Here is a 24418-nt window from a genome sequence, read left to right as displayed (position 1 = left end):
TCTGCCAGTAGTTCATGTTTTATGGTAAGAGAAATTAATGCAAATTTTTTTAAAAGAGTCACAAAGATCGCTTTAGAGGTGACTCTTCTTAAATTTATTTTATTAATTTTTCTTACCATTAAAAATGTATTATTGGCAGACCACAGATCACTCCTAGAGAGAAAACTTGGTCATGAAAAAGAAAATTACTGATTTGGGCCCCAGTATTGCAAAGAGATACATCTGTGCTGAGTCCCCTGACTTCATTCACCTCTACGTGGATGGAAGGATCTTCCTATGCAGATCCCTTTGCAGGATCAAGGTCGTAGACACAGAACAACTCAGTACAAAAGTGCCCAATGGAGTGCTCATTAAGGACAGTTCTTGAATAGAACTGAGAATTTGGAAAAATGTATTAAGGCTTGCCTGAGATAGTGGGGGGAAGAAATTGTTTTGATTTGGTTTTAAAATTCCTTAGAGTTTTGATCCCACCCTTCAGTTATTAAAGATCTTTAAGGATACCTTATAAAGGTTCTGTGTTTAAAACATAAATTATATCAATTTTGTTTTTTCATACTGTAATAATTTTTGTACCATCTTTAGGTTTTAAAAGGGGAAATGAAGTAAGTATTGAGGGAAAACAGCTCTATTGTGTATGAAAACCAAAGAAGCGACTTTTTTTTTCAGATCTCTGTAAGGCTACACAGGCTCAACAAAAAATTGATGTTTCTTCAGAATGAATTTGCTCATCTGGGTTTCTCTGCATCTACAGAAGTCCCCACAAATGGAAACTGCATCAAGATTAAGAAACCTGTTTATTTTCTAATTATAATGATAATAAGGCTTTTCCATCTCTGAGGAGCAACTACGATGTGTCTACTGAAAATGGTGAAAGAAGATATCAAAACTTACCATTGCCTAAGTTTTTGAATGGGAGCTTGTTTGTTGTTTTTACTAACATAAAAGTTATGTTGAATATTCATTAACCAACTATAATTTAGATTTAATTTTAATTTTTTTCAAACTTGGAGAATTTTGATTTTTCCCCCCGTTGTATTTTTTGATATCGAAGAAGCTTTGAGATTTCAAGCCCCTATTCAACGTAGAGATCTGCTAAGCACAGGCCTGTGCAGAGCCCCATTGAAGTTGGGTCTTCCCAGAGGATCCTGTTGTAGGATTAAGGGCCTTCATCTTTTCATCTTCAATATATCAAAATAGCTATCAATAAATGACATAAAATGAGGACAAGTTTAGTGTATTGTCATAACTGCTTTTGAAATGATATTTTTCCCATCATTTCCTGCCAAGACAAAATTCTACTTTCAGGTGATTGCAGAGATCTAGACTGATATTCTGCTCCCATTATGTGTGTGAAATTCCACTGACATCAGTGGGAGTTTTACACATGGAGATAGTGCATCTCAAACTTATTTTGCTCTACGTGGATCTCAGAGGTTGATTTTGCTTTTAAAAGTGAATCTCTTTATATTCTTCTTCCTTGAAGTTCTGAAATTCCCCATTTAAACACTGTGCCAGCTATACGTTCAGAGGAAACAAGCCCTCTCTTGCTAGCACTCTATCGCTTAATGGCTTGTGGTGTGGGGTTTTTTCTCTTTTTTTGTTGTTTTGGTTGGTTGTGTGTGTTTTGTTTGTATTGTTACGTTTTTATCGTTTAACAGCATTTTATGGACTCTGCTGCCGTGAAGACATTGTTGATTTGGCAGGGTTTCATTTACTCTCTTAAACAATCAGCTTCTTTTGATCAGCTAAAGAACAGCTTGTTTGATTAATGATCATTTTTATCTTTTAAAAGGATCCTTCCCAACCATTGGGGTGAAGTCTCTTTCGAGATTCCTGAGGGCGGGCTTTTTAAGTAGCATCCCGGCCCCACATCCAGTCTCACGGGGCAGATCTTTGCCCCCCGGCATTTCCTCTGGTAGGTATTTCAGGTGAAGTTTCTACCAACCCTTACTGGGGGAGCAGCACCAAAATCTGTTAGTGGTAGGATAGGGAGGTTAATACCAGTCTCAATGAATAACAAAAATAAGAGGATCTTTTCGATCCATTAACCAGCCTGCTAGTACAGGACCTGACCATGTATATGTAGGAGAGACTGTAGCTGGAGGAGAGAAACGGCCATAGCTAAGTGGTTAACTGAAATATAAAATGAAAACTGCCAATGTTCTCTTATCAAGCATTGCATGAAATTAACTTATGTAAATAGAAAATATAACTTAGAAACGGCTCTTGGAATGTCAGATTTGCTGTCTCTGAATGCCTGAATGTTTTCCATGAAAGTTTCCATTTTCCAGCTAACAAAGAGGAAGTAACAAAAAATTAGAACAAGTAGAAATTAATTATGCACTGGAATAAAAATGGGGGAAAGCAACTAACTTTGAACTCTGGTTTTACATATGCTTCAGCATGCATTTTTAAAAAATATAGATAAAAGTAGTTAGGGTTTGTTCCCTGCCGGGTACAATGGAGCTGAAAAAGGAAGCATAATGTAGTAATGAGATCCACAACACAGTGAGTGGGCTACTGTCAGGCTGAAGGGTGGGAAGAAAAATAATCTGCAGGAGTAGGCTGGGCTGAGGCAGAGAAAAATGACAAATCACAGGTGCTCCTTTTCTCCGGAAGGGGAATGCACATTATCCGTCTTCATCTGGAATCGTGGAAGATACCTGGCAATAAAACTAGCAAATAAAAAGTAAGTTGATAAGTTTCACTTAATTAATTTAATAGACGTCTATATTAAAATAGGTCTAAAAGCAGAATTCAAAATCTATTGCTTTCCACACTGCATATTTCAATATAGAATGAATTTCTTCCTGTCTTAATTTCTTTCTTCTCCCCTTTTTAGTAGGAAAACGGCAGCCTCCTTGACATATGGTTTACCTTTTTATGAACTACAGTTTCTTCTATTTTCACAAAAATCTAGTTAATTTCTAACATACTCTGGATTTTCTCTTTAAGGCAGGAAGGGTTGTCTAGTGGTTAGAGCAGGGGGGATGAGCATAATGAATTCTGCCCTGGATTCCCTCTGCCAATTGGGGAGAGAAGTCACCTAATCTTTCTGTACCTCAACTTACTTATGCATAACATAGAGATAGTTACAGGCCAGGGGTCACTATTAATCATTGTTTTCCTTCATTCTCTAAATAGGAAGTAACAGATAGTTTTGATACTTTCTCTGATAACTGTTGGTAAATGTTGGCCACTGTACTAACCTCACAAGTGGTGCTGGCAGACAATGGTTGTAAACACTTTGAGATCTTCTTATGAAAAATACTATACAGAGTGCTTCTTGAATAATTTTAAAGAGCTATTACTGGTTCCATCCATATTCCCTACTTTGAGTATCACACGTGTATGTGTATATATATATATATATATATATATATATATAGTATTACTGACCCTCATTGGCTAAGAATTGCTGACATCCTATTATATTTGTTACCCTGGCCCACTTATTTGTCTCATCTACCTATTTTGTCTTTTTTGTTGTTTTTTGTTTGTTTACTTGCTTGCTTTTGATTGTAAGCATTGGGGGCAGGGACTTTCCTTTTCTATATTTTTGTACCGCTCCTAGCAGTGCAATGGGATCCTGACCTAGCTGGCCTGTAGGTGCTAATATAGTATAATGGGCTTAATAATAATGAATAAAGGGAATATGACTCAGACTGGTAGAATATTTCAAAAGAGAAGAAACTGCAAGTGCTACTACTATATACAATTTATTATAATGTAGCTAATAGATCAGTTTCCACTGTAGCAATAGCAGCAAGTGAAGGAAAGGCATCCCATCAGCTTCTTGTCAAACTGCCTCATCTTATAGAGGTTGGAGGATTGTCAGTCTGTAGAAGGGCAGACGGCTGCCGTGATTAATCCAGTGGCAGACTACATGCATTTTGTTGAAGGGAAGAACTAAGTGCACTTTTGGTTGAGGAGGAGGAGAGGAGTTTCAATGTTAAGGTAAAGAAATGCACACTAACAGCCTTAAGTCTGCACCGTACAATGCCATGCAATAATTATGATTGTGATTAAGGTATTTTAGTGTTTATAGTTTGATTAGATTAAACTGATTTTGAAGCCGTTCAGTTGTTTCATATTTTTTCCTTCATGCCATGAGTACAGCACAAAGTGAAGGTTGTTTAGGTGCTGTAACTGTGCATTTCTTACCTTAATACATTTTGGATTTCTTCTAAGCGTAACCTTAACTCTGAATTGCCTGATTTATAATGCTTGGTTTGGGGTAATTATAACATCCCCGTAATGTTTTTACCTTTAAGTCATGAAATCACATTTCATTTTAAGAGAAGATTCATAGATACACCAAAGCAGCCAGAGTGCACTGTCCAATTAAGCTGTCTTTACAGCTGCTTTGAATTGCTAGAAAAGTAGCTAGAAGCAGCCACAGTGTACTGGTGAATTTAGCCCTTAACTTGCAATTCTCTTCCTGATTTTGGAGGGTTATGTTGGTGAGACTGGTGCTTTATGAAGGGAGGGCCTCTGAGTCCCAATTCTCTGCATGAAGGGGTCCTCCTGCCTCAGTGCGCAGTGGAGCTAAGGCAGAAGTAGCTGATGCCTACTGAATCTTTAAAGAGAAGTGAGAGGTTGAGCAAAATAATGTACCAACCAGAATAATGTATTCTTGACACTTGTCCATTCTTCCCCATACCTCTGAATCATAACAACCAATAGAATTATTGCATGCAAATTAGCAATAGAGCAAGTTTAGTGATTGGTTGTTACCTCTGATGTCACAATGGCCCCTCTTCAGTTACCTAAGCTGTTGATCTGAGGCTTTATAAGCATAACAAACATATCTAATTGCTAATGATTTAGTTTAATTACAACCTATTTAATTCAAATATAGTCCATGCATAAGATTTTCATGAAATTTTAACTATATGGAAAGTTCGAAGCATCTGTGTTATTCTGTTGAGGTCATTTGGGACAAAGATGACTGACAGATGCTAAATTTCTTAAAGTTAATTACAAGCCAAGACCTTTCACTCAAACTTGTTAAATTTACTTGTAAATTATCAGAAAACTAATTCTGTAATCAAAGAGTAAGTGCTCTTAAGTTTGGGGAGGATACACTGTATCTTTCATACAAAATGAAGAGGTTGAATCCTTGCTTTAGGTGGAAAATGAAACTCAACTTTTAAATCTGGAGTAATGACCAGAGCTTCCATAATGAGCACGTAGAAAATAGGTTGTTAAGGAACTTGTGTCAAAAGTGGTTTAGGATAAAATGAAACTAATAACTGACTTTTCTCTTTCACTGAACATAAAATGTTGCCTTTTACCATTGCACTGCGTGGCAAAATACCTTGTTCGCCTCAGCAGGCTCAGTCCTTTTTAGCCTTGGAGACTCAGGTTTGGGGCAAGGCGAATCCTTATAGGTGGCACAGGGTCCTGCTACTCCTCTCCTCAGTCCGTCCCTTGTGCTTGTTTTCCTTCCCTTCTGGGGAGCAAGTGCAGCCTCCCTACTGGGAAGGTTTGGTGTCTTGCTGCAAACAGCCTACTGGCAGCTTCCCTGCTCCTCTCACTCCCTCACTCTCCCCCTCCTACCACCCAGGGGAGGGTTTAAAAAGGTCCCAAGTAGTTGGAATCAGCTGAACCTAATTGGTTTCCTGGCAACCTCTTTTCCAGCTGAACCTTAGTGTCCTGTGGTTCTCTCTCCTCAGTGGATAGGGAGGGGCCTTTTAATCCCCTGGGACTAATTACTACCCCCCTTTTGTAGCTGTTTTTCCTGGGTTTACCACAACTGATGCTTTATATTCAGTTTTGTAGAATTTGGTATTTGGCTTTGCATCCCTTGGGAATTCCCTGTTGCCAACTGTGTCCACATATCTATTCAGGGGACACCATCACAGGGCCTAATCACATCAGCCACACTATCAGAGGCTTGTTCACCTGCACATCTACCAATGTGATATATGCCATCATGTGCCAGCAATGCCCCTCTGCCATGTACATTGGTCAAACTGGACAGTCTCTACGTAAAAGAATAAATGGACACAAATCAGATGTCAAGAATTATAACATTCATGAACCAGTTGGAGAACACTTCAGTCTCTCTGGTCACTCGATTACAGACCTAAAAGTCACAATATTACAATAAAAAGACTTCAAAAACAGACTCCAACGAGAGACTGCTGAATTGGAATTAATTTGCAAATTGGATACAATTAACTTAGGCTTGAATAGAGACTGGGAGTGGATGGGTCATTACACAAAGTAAAACTATTTCCCCATGTTTATTTCCCACACACACACACTGTTCCTCAGATGTTCTTGTCAACTGCTGGAAATGGCCCACCTTGATTATCACTACAAAAGGTTTTCTTCCCCTCATTCCCCCACCCCTCCGCTGGTATTAGCTCATCTTAAGTGATCACTCTCCTTACAGTGTGTATGATAACACCCATTGTTTCATGTTCTCTGTGTCTATAAATCTCCCTGCTATATTTTCCACTGAATGCATCCGATGAAGTGAGCTGTAGCTCACGAAAGCTTATGCTCAAATAAATTTGTTAGACTCTAAGGTGCCACAAATACTCCTTTTCTTATTCACAGGAATCCTCATCTGGCCAACTTCAAGCCTAGCTTCTGGTGCAGGGGTGCTGCAAAGAAACCCCTTTGCAGTTGATTATCCCACCCTCCGTATTGAGTGAGACTTCTCAAAACTCTTGACTTGCTTCCAAAATTGCAAATCTCGTTGCATTTTAAAGACTAGACATTGCTATTCTGATGGAATAGTGCTTGCATTTGATGGCGTCATTAAAATTCTTTCACTGCTTGCTAGCACTTTTATTTGGGAAGCCTGGTTCACACTAGTCCTGAAAATACCTACTGTTATTTACAAAATCAAGTCCTTTTCTCACAGTAACTTCCTTGACTTGTGATCAGTTATATCACAAACGATTTCGACTTCTTTTAGTCCATCTGCTGACAGTTCAAATTCATGTGACTCAGCCTTACATAGCTCTGTAAGGTTAATGGTCCGTGGTCTCACCTGGCATCTGGTTTCATGTAAAGACAGTGTACCTTTTTCAAGTGACATTCGTGTGTAAATCAAAATATTCTTGAAAGCCTAACAATTTGTAGTCTAACAATTTGTAGTCCTCTCATCCTCCCTCTGGAAAGAATTGTGCATTCACCATCTTTGATTTTTCCTCAGTGCCACTTGCTTGCAGGAAAATTTGGAAGTGCTGTATTCACCTTCTCAAGTTCTCACTCTTCCATACATGAGTGCTGTAAGAGATTTCAGTTTATTTCTTGGTCCTAGTGAAGTTAAATGGATCAGGATTACATATGTTTACACCCCTGTCACATGGCAGGAATCAGTGTGTAATGGCTAGTCACACCCATATTCCCAGTTTCCCTACTTTCATCATTGGAGACTTAAAAGACAGATGACTGATCCTGCTGCTATAGCGTGGAGAAAGACAGATGTGGAGAAATACAGGTAACACTGTCAGTGTCTCCCTCATAGCTGCTCTCCGGATTCTTCTCTGATAGTAATGAGTGGAGATGTAAGTCAGGAGGAGAGACTACGCTAGGATCCTTGTTTAGCAGTCAGAACCACTACTTGGTGTACAAATTAAATAGAAGGAGGTGAGGGTAGACCAGAAAATCTGGCTGAAGCCCCCTGCAGTAGATCCTATGACATGACCTGTACAGCCTCTGGTGTGGAGGGTGTGGCAGAAATTATGTTTTGTATCTTTTTTTCTATGTGCTGTAAACAATAGCTAATTAATCCTCCCAACCCCTGTGTTAGGCAAGTATTCAACCATTTTACAGCTCAGGAAAGTGGAAGCATTGAGGCTAAGACAAAATAAACAGCATTTGCTGTCATGGGCCTCAAAAATTATTTATGTTCAGAAAACAAATGAGATTGCATTTCCCTAAAGTCAATCAAATAGATCCAATGAAAAATAATCCAAAACAGCACTAAGGCTGAAAAAAAGCTCGAAGTGGGCAGTAAGTTAGATACAAGTTTGGAATGAATAATGACAACAGTAGTGTCCCAAACAAAGGAGATTACACAGAAGAGATGGTGCCTGTGGGGTGTTTGACACGCTGACTTTCTAAAACAAAGTTTGCCTGGTACCTACTGTGGTGTCCACATTTATTACAGAGCCTCTTAAATAAAATCAAATCTAAGAATCAGATGAATTAAATCAGACGATCAGTTTCATTGTTCCTCAAAATTAATATTTTATGATAATTTCCATATGCACCTGAATGAATGAGCCCATTATTCTTGATACTGTATAAACTGACAATTCAGAGTAAAACTGCATTGACAACCCTTTATTGAACAAAACTACTCAACAAAAACCATCAGGAAGCAATTATTCATAGTGAAATTCAACTATAAAGTTGTGGCACCAATATTGAGAAAAATAGCCATTCAGTTCCTCTCATGCCATCCCCTACCGCACCTTAATGCATTTTCCCTACTTTGGGTTACAATAGCTGAAGTGTGTGCATTTTTGTTAATTGAAAAAATGTAATATCTTTCTTGATTAGTAATAAATTGATAACTGAAGATGCAGAATGCAACAAAACCTGTTTTCTAATAAATGTACACTCTTCAGAATGCCCTAGTGAAATGGTTTGTCCAATTTATGAACAGACACAATGTAATTTTACTGGCATAAACAGTCAATTTACTATACAATCCTTATGCATCCCATTTTTGCCAGGGTGGGAGAGGGGGAAGGTAGAGGTCCAAGGTGGGAGTATACAAGGAGCTGTCCATTAGCTAAAGGATGTATTTTTGCTAATCCATCCCTTTGCTGTAAGGTAACTTCAGAAGAGCAAATCATTGCCAATGCTGCTGCATAAATTTTTTCCAGGGTCTAAAATTGGGATTAAACTGTGTGTGGGAGAGGAACAATCATTCTGCTGGAGACTTGCATCTCTACACTGGCTGTAAGCACGTCATCTAAAACCCATTGAAGTCAATGTAAATACTGCCATTGACTTCAGTGGGACCAAGGTCTAAATGGATTATCAGAGTGTAGGAACATTTTCTGGGACATTCAGCACCATTTTTAGACAAATGTCAGAACATTTTTGACAAAAATAATTTGTATTAACTGGGTTCAGGGATAATTGAGGCAAGATTACTATTCCGCACAAAGGGAAGTATAAAAAGATCTTGTTTGAGGGGAGAGCACTTACACACCCAGCTCCATTGGAAAATGAATTATGCAGTGTTTAATCATGATTTTCATGATGGGCGGGGAATCTTAATGGATCTCTTTCATATCTAACATAAAGATTAAGGATGTGAAAATTGCTTTACACGAATAGCTGGTTCAAATGTTCACACATCTCCCAACTAAACACATGCATAATCTTTATTTAGATGTCACTCCCTTTTAGTGAAGGCCTCTCTAACTCTTTTACTGACTCAGCAGAGCTGAAGTTCCTTCCCCATTCCCAATAAGGCTCTTTGTTTCCTTTCTAACTGTGACAGGGTCAGGCCAGATGGCTATAGGAGAGTGATAGAAGGTAGATATATTAGCCCCAGATTAAACAGGTCCCTTTCCCCTGAGTAAGATAATGGGCTGTTCCAGAACAATCAGGAAGTTGCTGGAACCAATTAAGGCAGGCTAATTAGGACACCTGGAGCCAATTAAGAAGCTACCAGAATCAATTAGGACAGGCAGGCTAATCAGGGCACCTGGTTTTAAAAAGGACCTCACTTCAGTTAGTGAGGTGCGTGCAAGGAGACTGTTGGGATTGTTCTCCTCCTTTTCCCCAGGCTGGCCAGTGATGAGGTTAGCTGAGTGAATGGCAGGTTTGTGCCACTAGAAAAAGGAGCCAAACTGAGGACTGCAGTGAACCTCTGAGTGAAGCAAATCCGCCAGAAAGTGCAGAACCCACCAAGGCAACAGAGGAATTTTGTCACACAACACACAGCTCTTTCCTGTTCACTAGCTTACTTCCTTTCATAAGATCTTCCATATGTTCTGTCTTTCTGCTTCCAACGACAATCTCTCCACCTAGTGTTACCAAGTGGCACAATTTTATCACGAATCTCACAATATTTGGTGTTTTTTCTTAAACTCCAGCTCCTGGAATTATTGGATTACGGGAGACTCTCTCAATTTTAATTACAAAATTAAATTAAATTTCTAGCCCTCATGGTTGTAGAGAACTTGGAAATCTAATCCGCTAAAGGCTCCAACCCAGAGGAGAAATAAAAGAAACCCAGATTTATTTTTAAAATTTCATGATTTTAAATCAATCCCACAATTTTGGGGGGCCTGACTCATGATTTTAATATAGAGAATATCACTCACCTCACAACTGAAGACACAGTTATGGGCTTCAGAAGTGTCCATAGTCTTTCTGCCTAGCTCCAACTGCTTCTGAATTGAAAATGCACATGAAAGCAAAAAGAGATTCATAGGCAATGAGAGGAAGATGCTGGCTCAACAACTTTGGATAGTTTCAGATATGAAACCAAACTTCACTTAACCTTTTGAACATTTACCTATAATTAGTGAAGCAGTAATCATTAGCACAGTAATCCTTGGTCTCTGTAGGCAGTGATAATTGCATCCAGTTTTTGCTCATTGTGCGTGAGGGTGGAAACAAGCAACACAAGTGCTGTCAAAATGATAAATGAAAAATATATAAACAATATTTTGAAATACAGCGTATACGAGATAAACAGGACATGACCAGGAATTATGTGACAGATAACCTAAGCTTTCGCTGACCTTTCACGGAATGACGGAAGTAACAGTTTGACAAGGTTGAGCACTTCTTGGGGTATTTATAAGGGCAGAGAAACATGCTTTCCTGCAGCACTAGGCATGCATTTTTTTTCTATTGATTTTCCTTAAACTTCTGAAACCTGTACTTTTGACAAAAGGTTGTTGTTTTTTAAATTTAATGCACCTAATTTCCCTGGGCACAGATACTATGTGAATTTGTATAATGTTTCTATTTCCTCTTACATCCTTCTAAGTAGCTCTTATGTATTATGGAGATTGAATATTGATGGAGCATAGGAGCCTTTGATATGCAGATGTCATTTTGTTTAAACTCCATGACATACTATCAGATTTCAGAGTAGCAGCCGTGTTAGTCTGTATTCGCAAAAAGAAAAGGAGGACTTGTGGCACCTTAGAGACTAACCAGTTTATTTGAGCATAAGCTTTGGTGAGCTACAGCTCACTTCATCGGATGCTGTAGCTCACGAAAGCTTATGCTCAAATAAATTGGTTAGTCTCTAAGGTGCCACAAGTACTCCTTTTATTTTTATGACATACTACGAGGTCAATAAAGCAAGAGACCACGTAACGAATGAGACTTCATTTGGGGACAGAAATCACATTTTCTCACTTTGGAATGTCCCTTGCCCTTCACACAGGAAAGTGTATAGTGGTATGAACATCAAAAATGTTAGGACAGCAGCTTTTAGGGGTGAAATGTCAGCATTAGATTAAATAAGTAAATTGTATTGAAATGTAGTTATACTAGGGCTGCCTTTACTGGCCATAATCTAACTGGGCTAAACACTTTATCCATCCTTTGAATTAAGCCCAAAGTGAACCTGTTATTAATTTAGGTAACCATTTTCCTTTGCTCCTTGGCATAAGGGCCAGACTGTGCAAACTGCAACTCCCAAGTTCTGTTCTTGTCTCTGCCACTGAACCCATCTTGTCTGCTGCTTTGTACCACTCTACTGGTGGAAAGTAGTCCTAAAACCAATGTAGGATCCTTCTGTAGAACAGAAGAGCGGACAAAATGGCTGTAGGGTAGATGGCCAAGGCTTTACTGCGCATCAGTAATCGCTGGTAGCTCTAATGGTCCATTGAGCTATTGTCAGCTGATATAATTTAGAGCAGTCTCCAGGCTGCTCCAATTACTGCAGAGGCCTGGCCTGGCACACGGCCTTCATGGGATCAAGGGAGCACAAAGATGATCAAAAGCACATTGAGACCAAACTTCCTCCTGGCTGCGATGTGTGTTCCTTCTGCCACAGCTGAGGTTCTCGGTCACTGACATCTTGGGCAAGTCACTTAATCTCTGTCTGCTGACCCAGATATAACATGGATTTACTTACCTGTTTCACAGGGCTATTAAGGCTTACTGTCTGGAAAGCAATTTGAGGTCCTCAGATCAGAGCTATCATAGGAGTACACAGAATAATTATTTATTAGTCAGCCCCCATTCTGTAGTCACTTTATAAAGCACTGAAAGTTGTTCCCCCTACATGTATGTTTGAAGTGTGTTAAAGCATGCATGGTCAGCTAGACAGACCCACAGACCATTGAATGGCCAAGTGTTTGTATTTTGAATGTATATTTTGGAGGTTTACCTGTTGGAAATGAGCTGAGTATGATGAATAAGACTGCTCCAAGGCAGAACTTGGCTTTTCTTGCATCAGATATGTAATGGTGATAAGTCTGTAGAAAAGGCAGTAACACAGCATTGACCCCAACAAGGCAGATCTTGAAGGAATGTAAAATTGTTAAAAGAAAACTGGCTGGAAAGCTAAAATGAAAATTAACAGTAAAAATGAAAATTTGACCAGTACATTTATCAAACTTGTACAGCCTAACTATAGAAAAAAGTTGCCACGTGCTTTGCCTCTACTACTGCAATCTCTTTGCTTCCACAAATGGAATGGAGAGTGGGGATGGACTGGATCAGGAAAAGGGAGAAACTATAAACATGGAAACAGCTTTCCCCAAAATATTCCCCCAATCCTGCAGAATCCCTTTTGTCGGAAAACCAGATGATTTGGGACTGGAGAGGTGGCAGGCCGGAGGAGACAGGGAACATTTTAAAGCATTGTCCTTTTCTCAGCCTTGCAGGGATTCACCTCCTAAATCAGGTTTATTTTAAAGAATGTTCCTCATCCAGGATGTGAAACCCCTATGGCTAGGGCAGTGGGTACACCTGGGTTTATGGCACCTTTGGATGTTTCCTGACATAGAGGGAGGAGAGGACATGGGGAGGCTAGGAAGCAGTTTGGAGGTACAGGGCCAACACACACATGATCCTGGCCTCCATGGCATGTCTACTGCAGTGTAGACTTCAGGCTCAGGCTGCAGCCTGAGCTCTGGGACCCCAGGAAGATGGAGGGTCTCAGGGCTCAGGTTCCAGCCCAAGCCCAAATGTCTAAACTGCTGTTTTACAGCCCAAGCCCTGCAAGCCTGAGTCAGCTGACACAGGCTAGACGTGGGTGTTTAATTGCAGTGTAGACATGGATCCCCCTGGGACTGGGAGCTCAGCCAATGGAGAACTGGGAATTTTAAAACTTCTATATCCCCCTTGGTCCTCAACAGGAAAATGCGAGGAAGACCCTCTGAGTGCATATTTAAGGTTCCCAGTAGTTTAAATTAAAAAAAACCTGCCTATGTCCCAGAGCAGTTTGTGATAGCAGTGCCATGTTTATTCTGTTTGTAAGTTTTACGTGTATTTGGGTCTGCTCCTCTTCCCACTGAAGTCTTCAGAAGAAACAGAACTCAGCATTTCATTGAAAAAACTGCAACTATATAGGAGGGATAAACAGGGCAGTATAGTATACTGAAAGAGACCACAAGGCTTTTATAAATAAGCTGGGAAGGAGAAAGCTTGGAAAAGGCGTGAAAAGAACAAAATTAAACCAGAAGAACAACATGTAGTGAATGAAAATTTGCAGAAAAACACTTCAAAGAACAATATGCAATTTTTCAAATACTATGTAGACACAATAAACTCTGGTCATTTAGGAATGGCAGCTATGGGCCATTTGTGTGTGTGTATTAAATAGTATTCAGCAAATAATGTTCTTCAATATATTGTACATTACTGTTGTTTATTTGCCAAGGATGTATACACCCAGCTCTGAGAGTCATTCCTTAACTATATTATTCAAATGGTAGTGTTTATGCTGGCCTAGCACAGATCCTAGTGGCCAGGGACTAACGGGAGTTTGGGCGAGCGACTCCACATTCTGCACGTCCATCCTTTTAGGGTATTTGGAATACAAATTTCTAATTTAAAACAATTAGTATAAATACGATTATTTGTGGTAAATTCATCATTTGATTTGTACATGAGTTGGTTTTGTTAGTTTTTGATTTAATACTGTAAAATTTGACTGGTTGTACAGCTGCTTTTCTGCATCATTGGTTTTTGGGGTGTTTGTTTTTGTTTGATGGGTATTTTTTTTAAAGTCTCTTGGGAAAACATTTATTCCCTGGAATCTACTGTCCCACCAGTGTACATCACTACTATAACTTCTGTTACCAGTAATAGCTGTGAAGCATCTAGAAAGATAGAGCAATAAACTCTGCCAATGCATATTGTATATAACAGGGGTCTCAAACACAAATGATCACGAGGACCACATGAGAAATAGTACATTGGCCCGAGGGCTGCACCACTGACCACCCCTCACACCGCTGCCCCTGCCCCGCCCCCACTCCACCCCTTCTGTGAGGCCCTGCCCCTGCCCCGCCTCTTCCCACCTCCATTCCAACCCCTTCCCTGAAATCCCCACCGCAACTCTGCCCCCTCCCTGCCCCCAGGGGGTGCAGGAGGGGTGCAGGGTGCAGCAGGGGGTTGGGATGCCGGAGGGGTGCAGGGTGCGTCAGGGGGTCAGGGTGCAGGGTGTGGCAGGCGGCTCAGGGCAGGGGGTTGGGGTGCAGAAGGGGTGTGGGGTGCAGCAGGGGGTTCAGGGCAGGGGGTCGGGTTGCAGGATGCAGCAGGAGGCTCAGGGCAGGGGGTTGGGGTGCAGGAGGGGTGCGGCAGAGGGCTTAGGGCAGGGGGTCAGGGTGTGGGGTGCAGCAGGGGGCTCAGGGCAGGGGGTTCGGCTGCAGAAACAGTTCAGGGGGCGGCTCCGGCCCAACGCACACCGGGGGCAGGGCAGGCCTGCCTGGGAACGGGGAATCGTGGCCAATGGGAGCTTCGGGGGTTGTACCTGGAGGAGCGGCCAGGGCAACACACAGACACCCCCACTCAGGTCCCGGCCGCTTCCCAGAGCGGCACGGGGGCTCGGCAGGGAGGGAGCCTGCCCTGCCCCCGGTGCGTGCTGGGCTGGAGTCGCTCTAGTTAAATGCTGGGGGGACAGGGGTGCCGCGGGGAGTTGGTGGGCCGCAGAAAATAACCCGGCGGGCCACGAGTTTGAGACCCCTGGTGTATAAGAAACAGCACAAGTGTAACTAGACTTGGGGTTTTGAGCCCTGAACATTTACATGAGGAAAGTGGGGAGTTTATGATGAGCATTTTTAAATTCTAAAAGAGCTAATCCTAATTAGAAGCAGGACTGTGCATTTACTAAATTAGGGCCACTTTCTAGCTTCAGTGGGAGACATATGGCTGTAATACAAACCAGAATATGGCCCTTAAATGGGAGGATACCAGATAAAAGTATGAACTGTGACTTGTCGAGATGACCTGAAGATATTTTCACGTAAATTACAGAAACTAGGTCTTACAACCCTCTCTCTCTCTCTCTCTTTATATACTGTACTAATAAATATCCTGTGTTTACTTTAACAGTTTTATTCCCATGGCAGATATTAAAGATTTCCTTATAAATAAAGACTGTAGAGATTAACATATACTAAATATATTTGTTTTTGGTGGATTTAATCTTACATAAAAAATTCATTAAAGTGGGCTTTGCTGCATTATTTAAAATGACAACAGGAGACAACAAACTGAATATTTTGTCATTGATTTGATACTTTATAGTCTCATCCTTATTCATCACTCTATCATTCAATTAAATTACATACTATCAAAATCCTATGTTATGGAGAAAATTAGAAGGGAAATTAAAAATAAATATGAATTGTAAATGCATCTGGTATTTAAAGTTACACTACCATGTATAGCAGATATTTCTTCTTTCTTGCTTTTACAAAAAATGAAATCCTGAATGAATTAATTAATGCAAAATACAAAAAAATGTAATGTATGCCCTGAGGTGGCAAGGCATCAATCAAGGATGTTTTAGCCGCTTGTGCTGCTCTGATCTGCATTGAAAGTCCTGTAAAGTAACAGTCAAATGGAGGCAGCAGGTAGTATTGCCAGTTGAGGATTCAGTTTTGAGGAGCAGCCTAAGGAATCCAGCTTCCTTGTGCAATTAAATATTGTGACCAGGTCTGTCACTTAAGTGACATATTGAATGAGAAGAGCAGACTGGATCATTACGAGGCCCACATGAACCAATCACTAAAGCAGCTTTAATACTATCGATTCACGCTTGCAATTAGACTCAAAGTGATACACACACATTGAAAAGAGGAAAAAGTGAGATACAATATCAGGGAAAGAGAGGACGACCACGAATGACAGGTCTGGAGTTACTTGTGATCTTCCTGGAGTATCGGGCCTTGTAGGCAACAGAATAAAAAAAAGTTGAGCATCTGCCATTTCAATTATCATTTTAAATATATACATTATATATATATGAGGGCAGCACCCAAAGACCATTCAGCATCAGAGCCCTATTGTGCCAGGTGCTGTACAACTAGAAGAGGGTACAGTCCCTACCTGAAGACCTTCTAATTTAAAGAGACAAAGAATAGATACTGTGTACCTTTATGAGCTAAATAAGTAATAGTTGCTTTGTTTGGACTGTAAAGTCTTTGAGGGAGGAGCAGTGTCTTCCTATGTGTGTACATCATTCAGCACAATGGGGCCTCAAAGTGCTACTGTAATATAAATAGTAATGTATGCTGTCTCATACCTAAAGAGAGAGAAATGTCTACGATATGGGTTCTCAGCCTTTTCCTGTACCGAAGACTTCTCTCTGTCTAGCCAGGAACCCTGTTCTGTTTAGCTTTCTAGAAAGGGCAGGGTGGTTCTAATCACCTGATAGCTGACCACAGCCCCCCTGGAAGTGGTGAGTTTCAGGCTGAGAACTCCTGGTTTAATAATTAGTGCACAGAACTGGAGTCAGATGTTGAGGATTCGGTCACTAGCTCTGTTACTGACACTGTGTGAGTGGAAGAAGTAATTTAACCACTCTATACTTGAGTTTCCATTTCCGTAAAACTGCAATAATCCCTGCCTCACAGAGAGACTTGAGACTTCATAGATTGTCTGTAACGTGCTTTGAGTTCATTGTATGAAAAGTGCTGTACAAGTACAACTATCAATACTAATAGAAGTTAGGTTTTTTTAAATAACTTCAGTGTAAACTGGAAACTCTGTGGAAAGGCTGTTACTGACTTCCATAAGGACTATTTCTGATTATAATGGGGCCATTAGAATCTGATATTTGATTACATCTGCATAAGATCAATAAACTAGCCCCCCCCCCTCTGATTTTGGATATGACCCTGAAATCAAAGGTATATGGACTGATTAGGCTCTGATACCAACCCTAGAAGAAATTTCAAATGGGTTTGGAATAGGGAGTTTCCCGTTATGGCCCCTTTTGTAAACTTTACAACACCTCTAGTTAAGACTCTAAACACTTTTCACAGAGGCCTTATTCTGCTGGAGGTTATAGGTGGCTAATTTGGAGGCCTCTCCTTTCCATTTCTATTGGACAATGGCAGTCAAACAAAAATAAAGCATCTGGTGTAGACAGACTCTTACTACAAGCATGGCGGCAGGAGTACAAATTTGAGTTTGTGAGGAGCTACCAGTAGCCTCAGTGGCTTAACTTGTGCTCCACTAGAATTTTCCCACAGTTCACAAGGTGCAGATCTTCAGATGCGCGTCTCTTCTGTCGGTGTGATGCCACAGGTGCATATATGGGTGCTTTTAGCAAATCATGTCCTTCCTGCGCTACCATTTGAAACAGGTGGTTTTTTACACATATCCATGCTAATTACATGTAAAATAACATGTTCTTGAGCCTCCTCAGGTGTATGGCACAAAGGGAACTAACTACATATGAGTTTTTAAAAGTTATTTTTTTAATTTTCACATAGCATATCATCTAAATCAGACAACTTTCTGTTGTTATTCCTGGTTTATATAGTACTCCTTCACCAATTCCATGACGGGGAGAGATTTTTCCCCCAAGTGGGTGCTTTGGGTATGGGACCCTCTGTGAGTGAGCCCTTCCCTAGACCCTTCCTACTTACCCAGGTGAGCTGCTGGGTGGCAGCCATGGCCTGAGTGCTGCCTAGGGATCCCTGAACCTGGGTTCAGGGCTGTGATCCCTCACAATGCCTCCAGCAAAGAGCACAATGAAGGTGTGCCATGTTACAGGCCAAAAACTACCCAAATAGTTAATGCTTCATTTAGGGAAGGAATCTTTCCTTCCTCCTTCAAACATGCAATAGTACAATCAACAGTGAAGAAACCTGCATTTTATGCATCACATCTAGCTAATTACCATCCAGTGTCAACGTTCTGTTCCTGAGCAAGCTCATACAGAAGCGAGTCAAAGGCTGCGTACAAGTTCATGTAACTGAAGCCAACATCCTAGACCCAGCAAAATTTGGATTCAAACCAGGATGGAAAACCATATTAGTGGCTATGTTGGGTGATTTTCCACTATTGATTGATAGAAGGCACTTGTCCTTCTAATTCTCCTAGACCTCATGAGATACTACTTCCCCAGCAACTCTGTAACCTTCTTCAGATGGGTAATGTGCTGAAATGGTTTGAGTCCTCCTTAGGATTCAGCCATAGAATAGTGATGGGAAACTGCACCTCCACATCTAGAACTCTCACTTCTGGAGTCCCACAATGATCTATTCTCTCTCTGATGCTATTCAACATCAACGTGCAACCACTAAGGTAACTGGTAAGACAACATAGACGCAAGTGTTGCAGTATGCAGATGACACACAGCTCTACCTTGTCTTTGCCACATTTGACATCACTCTTGGCCCAGTGCTTGGTGGAGATCAACATCAACCAACTGTTCATCTATCAGCTAAACCCAAGCACAATGCAAGTGATGCGGGTTGTCAAAATGAGGAGTTTGCAGCCACTGTGTGGTCTGGTTTGGTTGAAAGTACACTCCCACAACTGGTCATTTCAGTCCACAGTTTAAGATAGCTCCTGGGATTCCTGAGAGCCATAAAACTCTCACCTAGCTGTGTCCACAAGAAACACTATCTACATCTCCAAGTGGCAAAAAGATGACATCTAATCCTGGCAGACAGTGACCTGGCCTCAGCAACATATTCCTTCATTTGGCTTCCCACACAATATCAAGTCCTATTCAAGGTTTCTGTCCTTATCTTCAAAGAGCTCAATAGCCTGTTCACCAAAGATATCATCTGAAACTCTGGGATGAGGACTATGATAGACAACTCTGCTCCTCGGAAACTAGGGAGCACTCCATGGGTAAAGCCCATTTGTGCAAGAGACCGAGCTTTCAAAGGGGCCAGTCCATGGCTGTGAAACAAACTGTCAGAGGATCTTAAAACCATCTAAAATATGCTCACTTTTGTTTCAAGAACTTGGCGCATTTCTTGGACCTTGCCTTCCATAGTACTGTGATGGGGTGGCTAAACCCCACACTGCAGAGTTAAGAATGCAGGAGCAACTCTAGGCCCAGGAAGACCCACCCTGACAGGCTCTCTGGGCATGCTCCAGTTGAAAGAAGGACTTAAAAGAGAGCCTCCTCAGCACAGCAGGGGGTGGGCGGAGAGAGGCAGTCCTGCACTTGCTGCTGCAGAGAGACTACACCAGGAAGGTATTCCCAGGGGGAGGTCTGCTGCATGAATCTGAGACACTCTACCTTGTTGAGACCCATGGATCAGGGACAATTGCCAGCCACAATGGGCCCCAAGGGGAGGAGCAGAGAGGTAAGAAGAGGACCAGTGGAGAGAGTTAGCCAGAGCACAGGTAGCGGACTCCTGCCTTACTCAAGAAGGATCCCGGATCAGAACCTGGTGGAGTGGGAGGGCCTGGGTTTCCGTATCCTATAACCACCAGGTCGGGCTGCTGTCACAGACTGCAACCACCAGAAGACATCAAATAATAAAAAAATAATACTCACAATTTTACCCTAGGAGAGGAAAGGGGAAAAATCACATGGGGCAGATGTTAGTCACATTGCTTCATATACTTCTGGAAGGCTTTCAGATATTATGGAGATGAGAGTGGAATAAAACCTGGAAAGAATAGAACTCTACAAAATGGCTGCTGAATAGTACAAAGGAAGAGCTCATAGTAAACTAGAGGTCTCCGTTTCATAGCTGGATATGCCACATCATCATTCCCTTCAAATGGAGAATTTTCCACACACTTATTTTTTTGGTAGTTATACTAAACAAGAAAAGTTGCTAGATAACTCATGTCAAACCAAATGCAGCAATAAGCATCTGTAGGCCTGTTCTACCCTTAAATTTATTGCAAGTTGCCTTTGTCTACATTGTGGAAGTTATTTCTGGTTTCTCCCTGCCTGGGAGGGAGAGGTAGAACTAGTTTTTATATGAGTCAAATTCATACCAAGTGAGTTTGGGCTGCTTAGGAGTTTGGCACTAAGAACAGTAGGCTGCTCAGTTAGTTGTCATTACTGGCATGAGGTGAAGAAAATATTTAAATAATAATAATAAATTAATAACCCTCACTAGTTTCTAATTTCAAAATAAAACTTATGTCATAGCACCCAGTCAGAGTAAAACCCACAGTAATAATCAGTGGATGTATAAGATCAGAAACAAATTGAGTTGGATAAACTCATAGATGGGACCAGGGCTGGCCCACAACATTTTGGCACCTGAGGCGGGGAGCTCAAATGATGCCCCCATGTCCCCACGCTTGGGCCAAAACTTTGAAAGGTCTCAATTCCGCCTTCTTCCTGTTCTGCTCCTCTCATGGTACTGCTCTGCTACCTACCCCAATAAAGGAGAACTAACAACTTAAAATGCCTTGTTCAAAAATTTTAAGTAACACTTAACTTTCAAATGCCTAAACAGCAAATGTAACTTTTCTTGTCTGCATAGTAAACACTGGCATTTTTATCTGTTTGAATAATCAAAGTGGTGCTTTCCGTGCCTTCTTGGTTGCAAAGTTTTGAACTGCTTCCTGCTGAAGGTTGACAGTCTGTGCCAGCTCATGCTCTATTGAGATGGCTGCAAGGCCGACCAGCCTCTCCTGTGTCATTGTGGAGCATAGATGTGTTTTTATTAACTTCAGCTTGGAGAAACTGCATTCTCCACTGGCAACTGTTACAGCAAGTGTTAGAAATATGCACAGAGCAACAAAAGCATTTGGAAAGAGGGTGGTCATCTTATTTGTGCACATATATTCCAGAACGGCCTTTGGAGTTGATCCTGCTGAAATGTATCTTGAAAAGGCTTTTAGTTCCCCTAAATCACTCGCATCAATATCGCACATGTCTCATGTGTCAACACTGTCTCTAGTGCTGGTGTAGGTCTTCTTCAGGTACAGTGAGGAGTTTTGGAATATCATACAACATCCCAAATATACTGCTGTGTTCCTTGAGCTTCTTCAACTGACTTTATTGCACAATCTAGCACCTGGTTAAAGAATTCAACTTTGAATTGTTGTTTGGGGTCTCTTATGAGATTATCCCATGCCTCATAATCAAAATGTCTTCTTCTTCGGTGACTCTTGTATTCTTGGATGGGTGGGAAAATAGCTTCAGTGTGAAGTTCCTCTGCCAACTTCTGTGCACTCTTCAGAACATTTTGAAATCCCTCATCTGACCGGTAAGACTGTAAGTATCACTTTGCTTTGTCCAGTTCTTCCATTGCTCCAGATATATCTAGGTCAACACCTTGGAGTCTCTTCCTTACATTTATTTCAAACAGTATGTCATGCCACAACACTAAGCCACACAGAAATTTGAAGTTATGTATGTTTCTGGTGATTCCATTTCCCTCTGCCATTGTTCTCCCATGAACAGTTCCTGTCATAGCATTATCCTCCATAATGGCACCTATGTCATCATCTATCTTCCCAATTTGGTGTTTGAGAGGCTTTATCGCCTCCACTCGGCTTTCCCATCGTGTAGCACTCAATGATTTCAGTGTCACTTAACTCTCAGATTCATGTCTGCACTCCTTTGTTCTTTCCGCTCATGTTGACACCATTATCGTAGCCCTGACCTCTCATGTCAGCTATCGCAATTCCCGTATCTTTCAGCTTTTTAAGAAGCACATTTGTCATACCAGCTCCTGTAGTATCATCAATGTCAATAAATTCTAGAAAATGCTCTCTGATAGTCACCATTGAAGGGACATTTTCACTAGGTTCTGTTGTTGTTACAAAACATACAATTAAAGTAATTTGTTCCATATGGCTGATGTCAGGTGTGCAGTCCAGAAGAACAGAGTAATATCTTGCTGACTTCTGATCTGCCACAATCTTCTGTTTGACTTTTGTTGCCAGTAACTGTATGATCTCATTTTGAATTGTTTTTCCAGGGTAGCGGTATGTGTACATTTCCTGGGTGGTGACTCTTCTTAGATGCTCCTAAAGTACAGCATCAAACTCAGCCATCAGCTCCACAATTTTAAGGAAGTTTCCATTGTTTGGCACATACAGCTGATCTGAAGTGTCAAGCAGTGCTAGTTTTTGGGTAGCAAGCATTCTTACAATGGCAATGAGCCTTTTTAGAAACATTTTGCCAGTAAAGAGTCTCTGATGCAATCTTCTCTTGATGCTGATTATCTATGGTGGCCTTTAACCTTTGTCTCATCTCATGCTCTCTGGTGATTTGCTGCCTTCTCATGGCATGCCAGATTTCTAGCCAGATTTTTCCAGTCCTTTGTTCCTGTAGAACCCAATGTGGCTGGAACATTCGACTGGAAGAGCTTGCAACAAAAACAGTATGCAGCATTTTGGGTTTTTGAGTACATAAGTCATGGCCTCTCCTCTTTGTCACCAGTGGGGATTTCACGCTAGTAATGTGTTGGATGGAAACTCCTATTTTCATTGTCTTTGGGGAACATGAAGTTTTTCACTTGCTGTGGCTCATGCAGTACAAGGAAGTCCCTCAAGTTACTGCTCAAGTGGCTCCACAGTCCAGGATCCTCTAGACTTAAGGAACTAAACTCAGCAGCAGCTGTTTCTTGCACCTCCACCACACAAAAGCTTCCTTTGCTTGCTTTCTTTTTCTGAATGCTGCCCCAGAGGGGCGTTTTCTTCTTTCACTCATGACTGCTGTTGTGTGCCACTATACTGGCTCTCAACACTCAGTTGAAGGGGACAAATAAACAGGCTGGTAGTAGGGCCTGAGTGAGGGAAGATAGCAGTGTCTTAAGGGCCTAACTGGCTCCTATCACTTCAGTTGACTGCCTGTTCTCCTCAAGTGGGTTCAGGGAAGCAGCAGGAAACAGGAAGCTCCCTGAGAAGCTGGTGTTACTCAGTCCAGGCTCCTGGGGGTGCTAGAGAGGTACATAAGAGGCTCCTCCTCCTCTCTCTCCCTGCAGCTCCTGCTGCTTTCTGTTATTCCCTCCTTTTCTCCTGCCTACCTGTTATGTCTCTTGTGCCCTACTTCCTCCAGCACAGCACTCCACCATCTCTGTGCATCTAGAGCAGAGAGAATACATATGCACCAGCAGCAGACACAATTTTCTACACTCTGAATCCTAGTGGTGCCCCCCCCACCCACAGTCTGGCACCTGAAGCGGTCGCCTCAGTTCACCTCATGGTAAGGCCAGTCCTGCATGGGACCCACCACTCAGTGGACAAAAGAGGGTCTGATAATTCCTCACACACCAAAGAGGCCTTTCCAAGAGATGGGGTTACAACGGAGAGAGAGATGCTGTGATGACAGGGGATTTTTGTCAGAAAACAAAAAGAAATAAAAAATCAATTTTCAACACAGCAGAAGAATAACAGTGGGATTTGCATTAGTAACAGAACTGTTATATTTACTGATGATCTAAGAAGGAGAACAAACAGCTAGAAAGATTTGCAGATAAACTTTTCTTTGTCAAGACTAGAGAATACTGTGAGGAACTTCAGAAAAACTTGACAAAGCTATGTCAATGGGCAGCACAAGGGCAGATGAAACTCATTGTTGACAAAGGCAGGTAAATGCACATTTGAAAGAATAGCTCAAACTACTTCTATACCTTTCTCATTTCTAAATTAACTGTAACAACTCAGGAGAAAGACCTGAGTGTCAGTGAGCCTATGTATTTTATTGAACTGTCCACAATGTCCACAGTCAGTCAAAAAATATGCAAAAAGTTAGTATGTATAAAGAGTGGGATAGAAAATAGGAGTGGAAATATTATCATGTCATTATGCAAATCACTGGTACACACTTACCCTGATTACTATGTTACTGTCTCATTACCACATCTGAAAAAAATGTATAGCAGAAATAGGAATGAGTCCAGGGACAGCCAACTACAAACCAAAAGATAGGCTGGGAAAGACTTCTACATAAGGTCTTGCAAAGGAATTGAAATTATTGGGACTGTTTAGAGAGAAGTGGGATAAGTCATGATGGCACCTGTTGTTAAAAGTTCTGTTTTACATAGACCCTTCCAGATACAGG

At 41.3% G+C, this 24418-nt stretch overlaps 1 protein-coding gene across 1 annotated transcript in view; it reads left to right on the top strand.

The window, feature by feature from the left end:
* Positions 1-24418, top strand: part of EPHA6 (EPH receptor A6) — an 850663-nt gene that overhangs the window by 725322 nt on the left and 100923 nt on the right. The window contains exon 13 of the mRNA XM_084646856.1: positions 1793-1915. Coding sequence (XP_084502982.1) covers positions 1793-1915 — 123 coding nt within the window. The remainder of the gene's footprint in view (positions 1-1792; positions 1916-24418) is intronic.

The sequence above is a fragment of the Lepidochelys olivacea genome, assembly GCF_965140295.1.
Source record: "Lepidochelys olivacea isolate rLepOli2 genome assembly, chromosome: 1".
NCBI classification, from domain to species: domain Eukaryota; kingdom Metazoa; phylum Chordata; order Testudines; family Cheloniidae; genus Lepidochelys; species Lepidochelys olivacea.
Note: the sequence above shows the minus strand (reverse complement) of the source record. Positions and strands in the feature narration are given on the sequence as shown.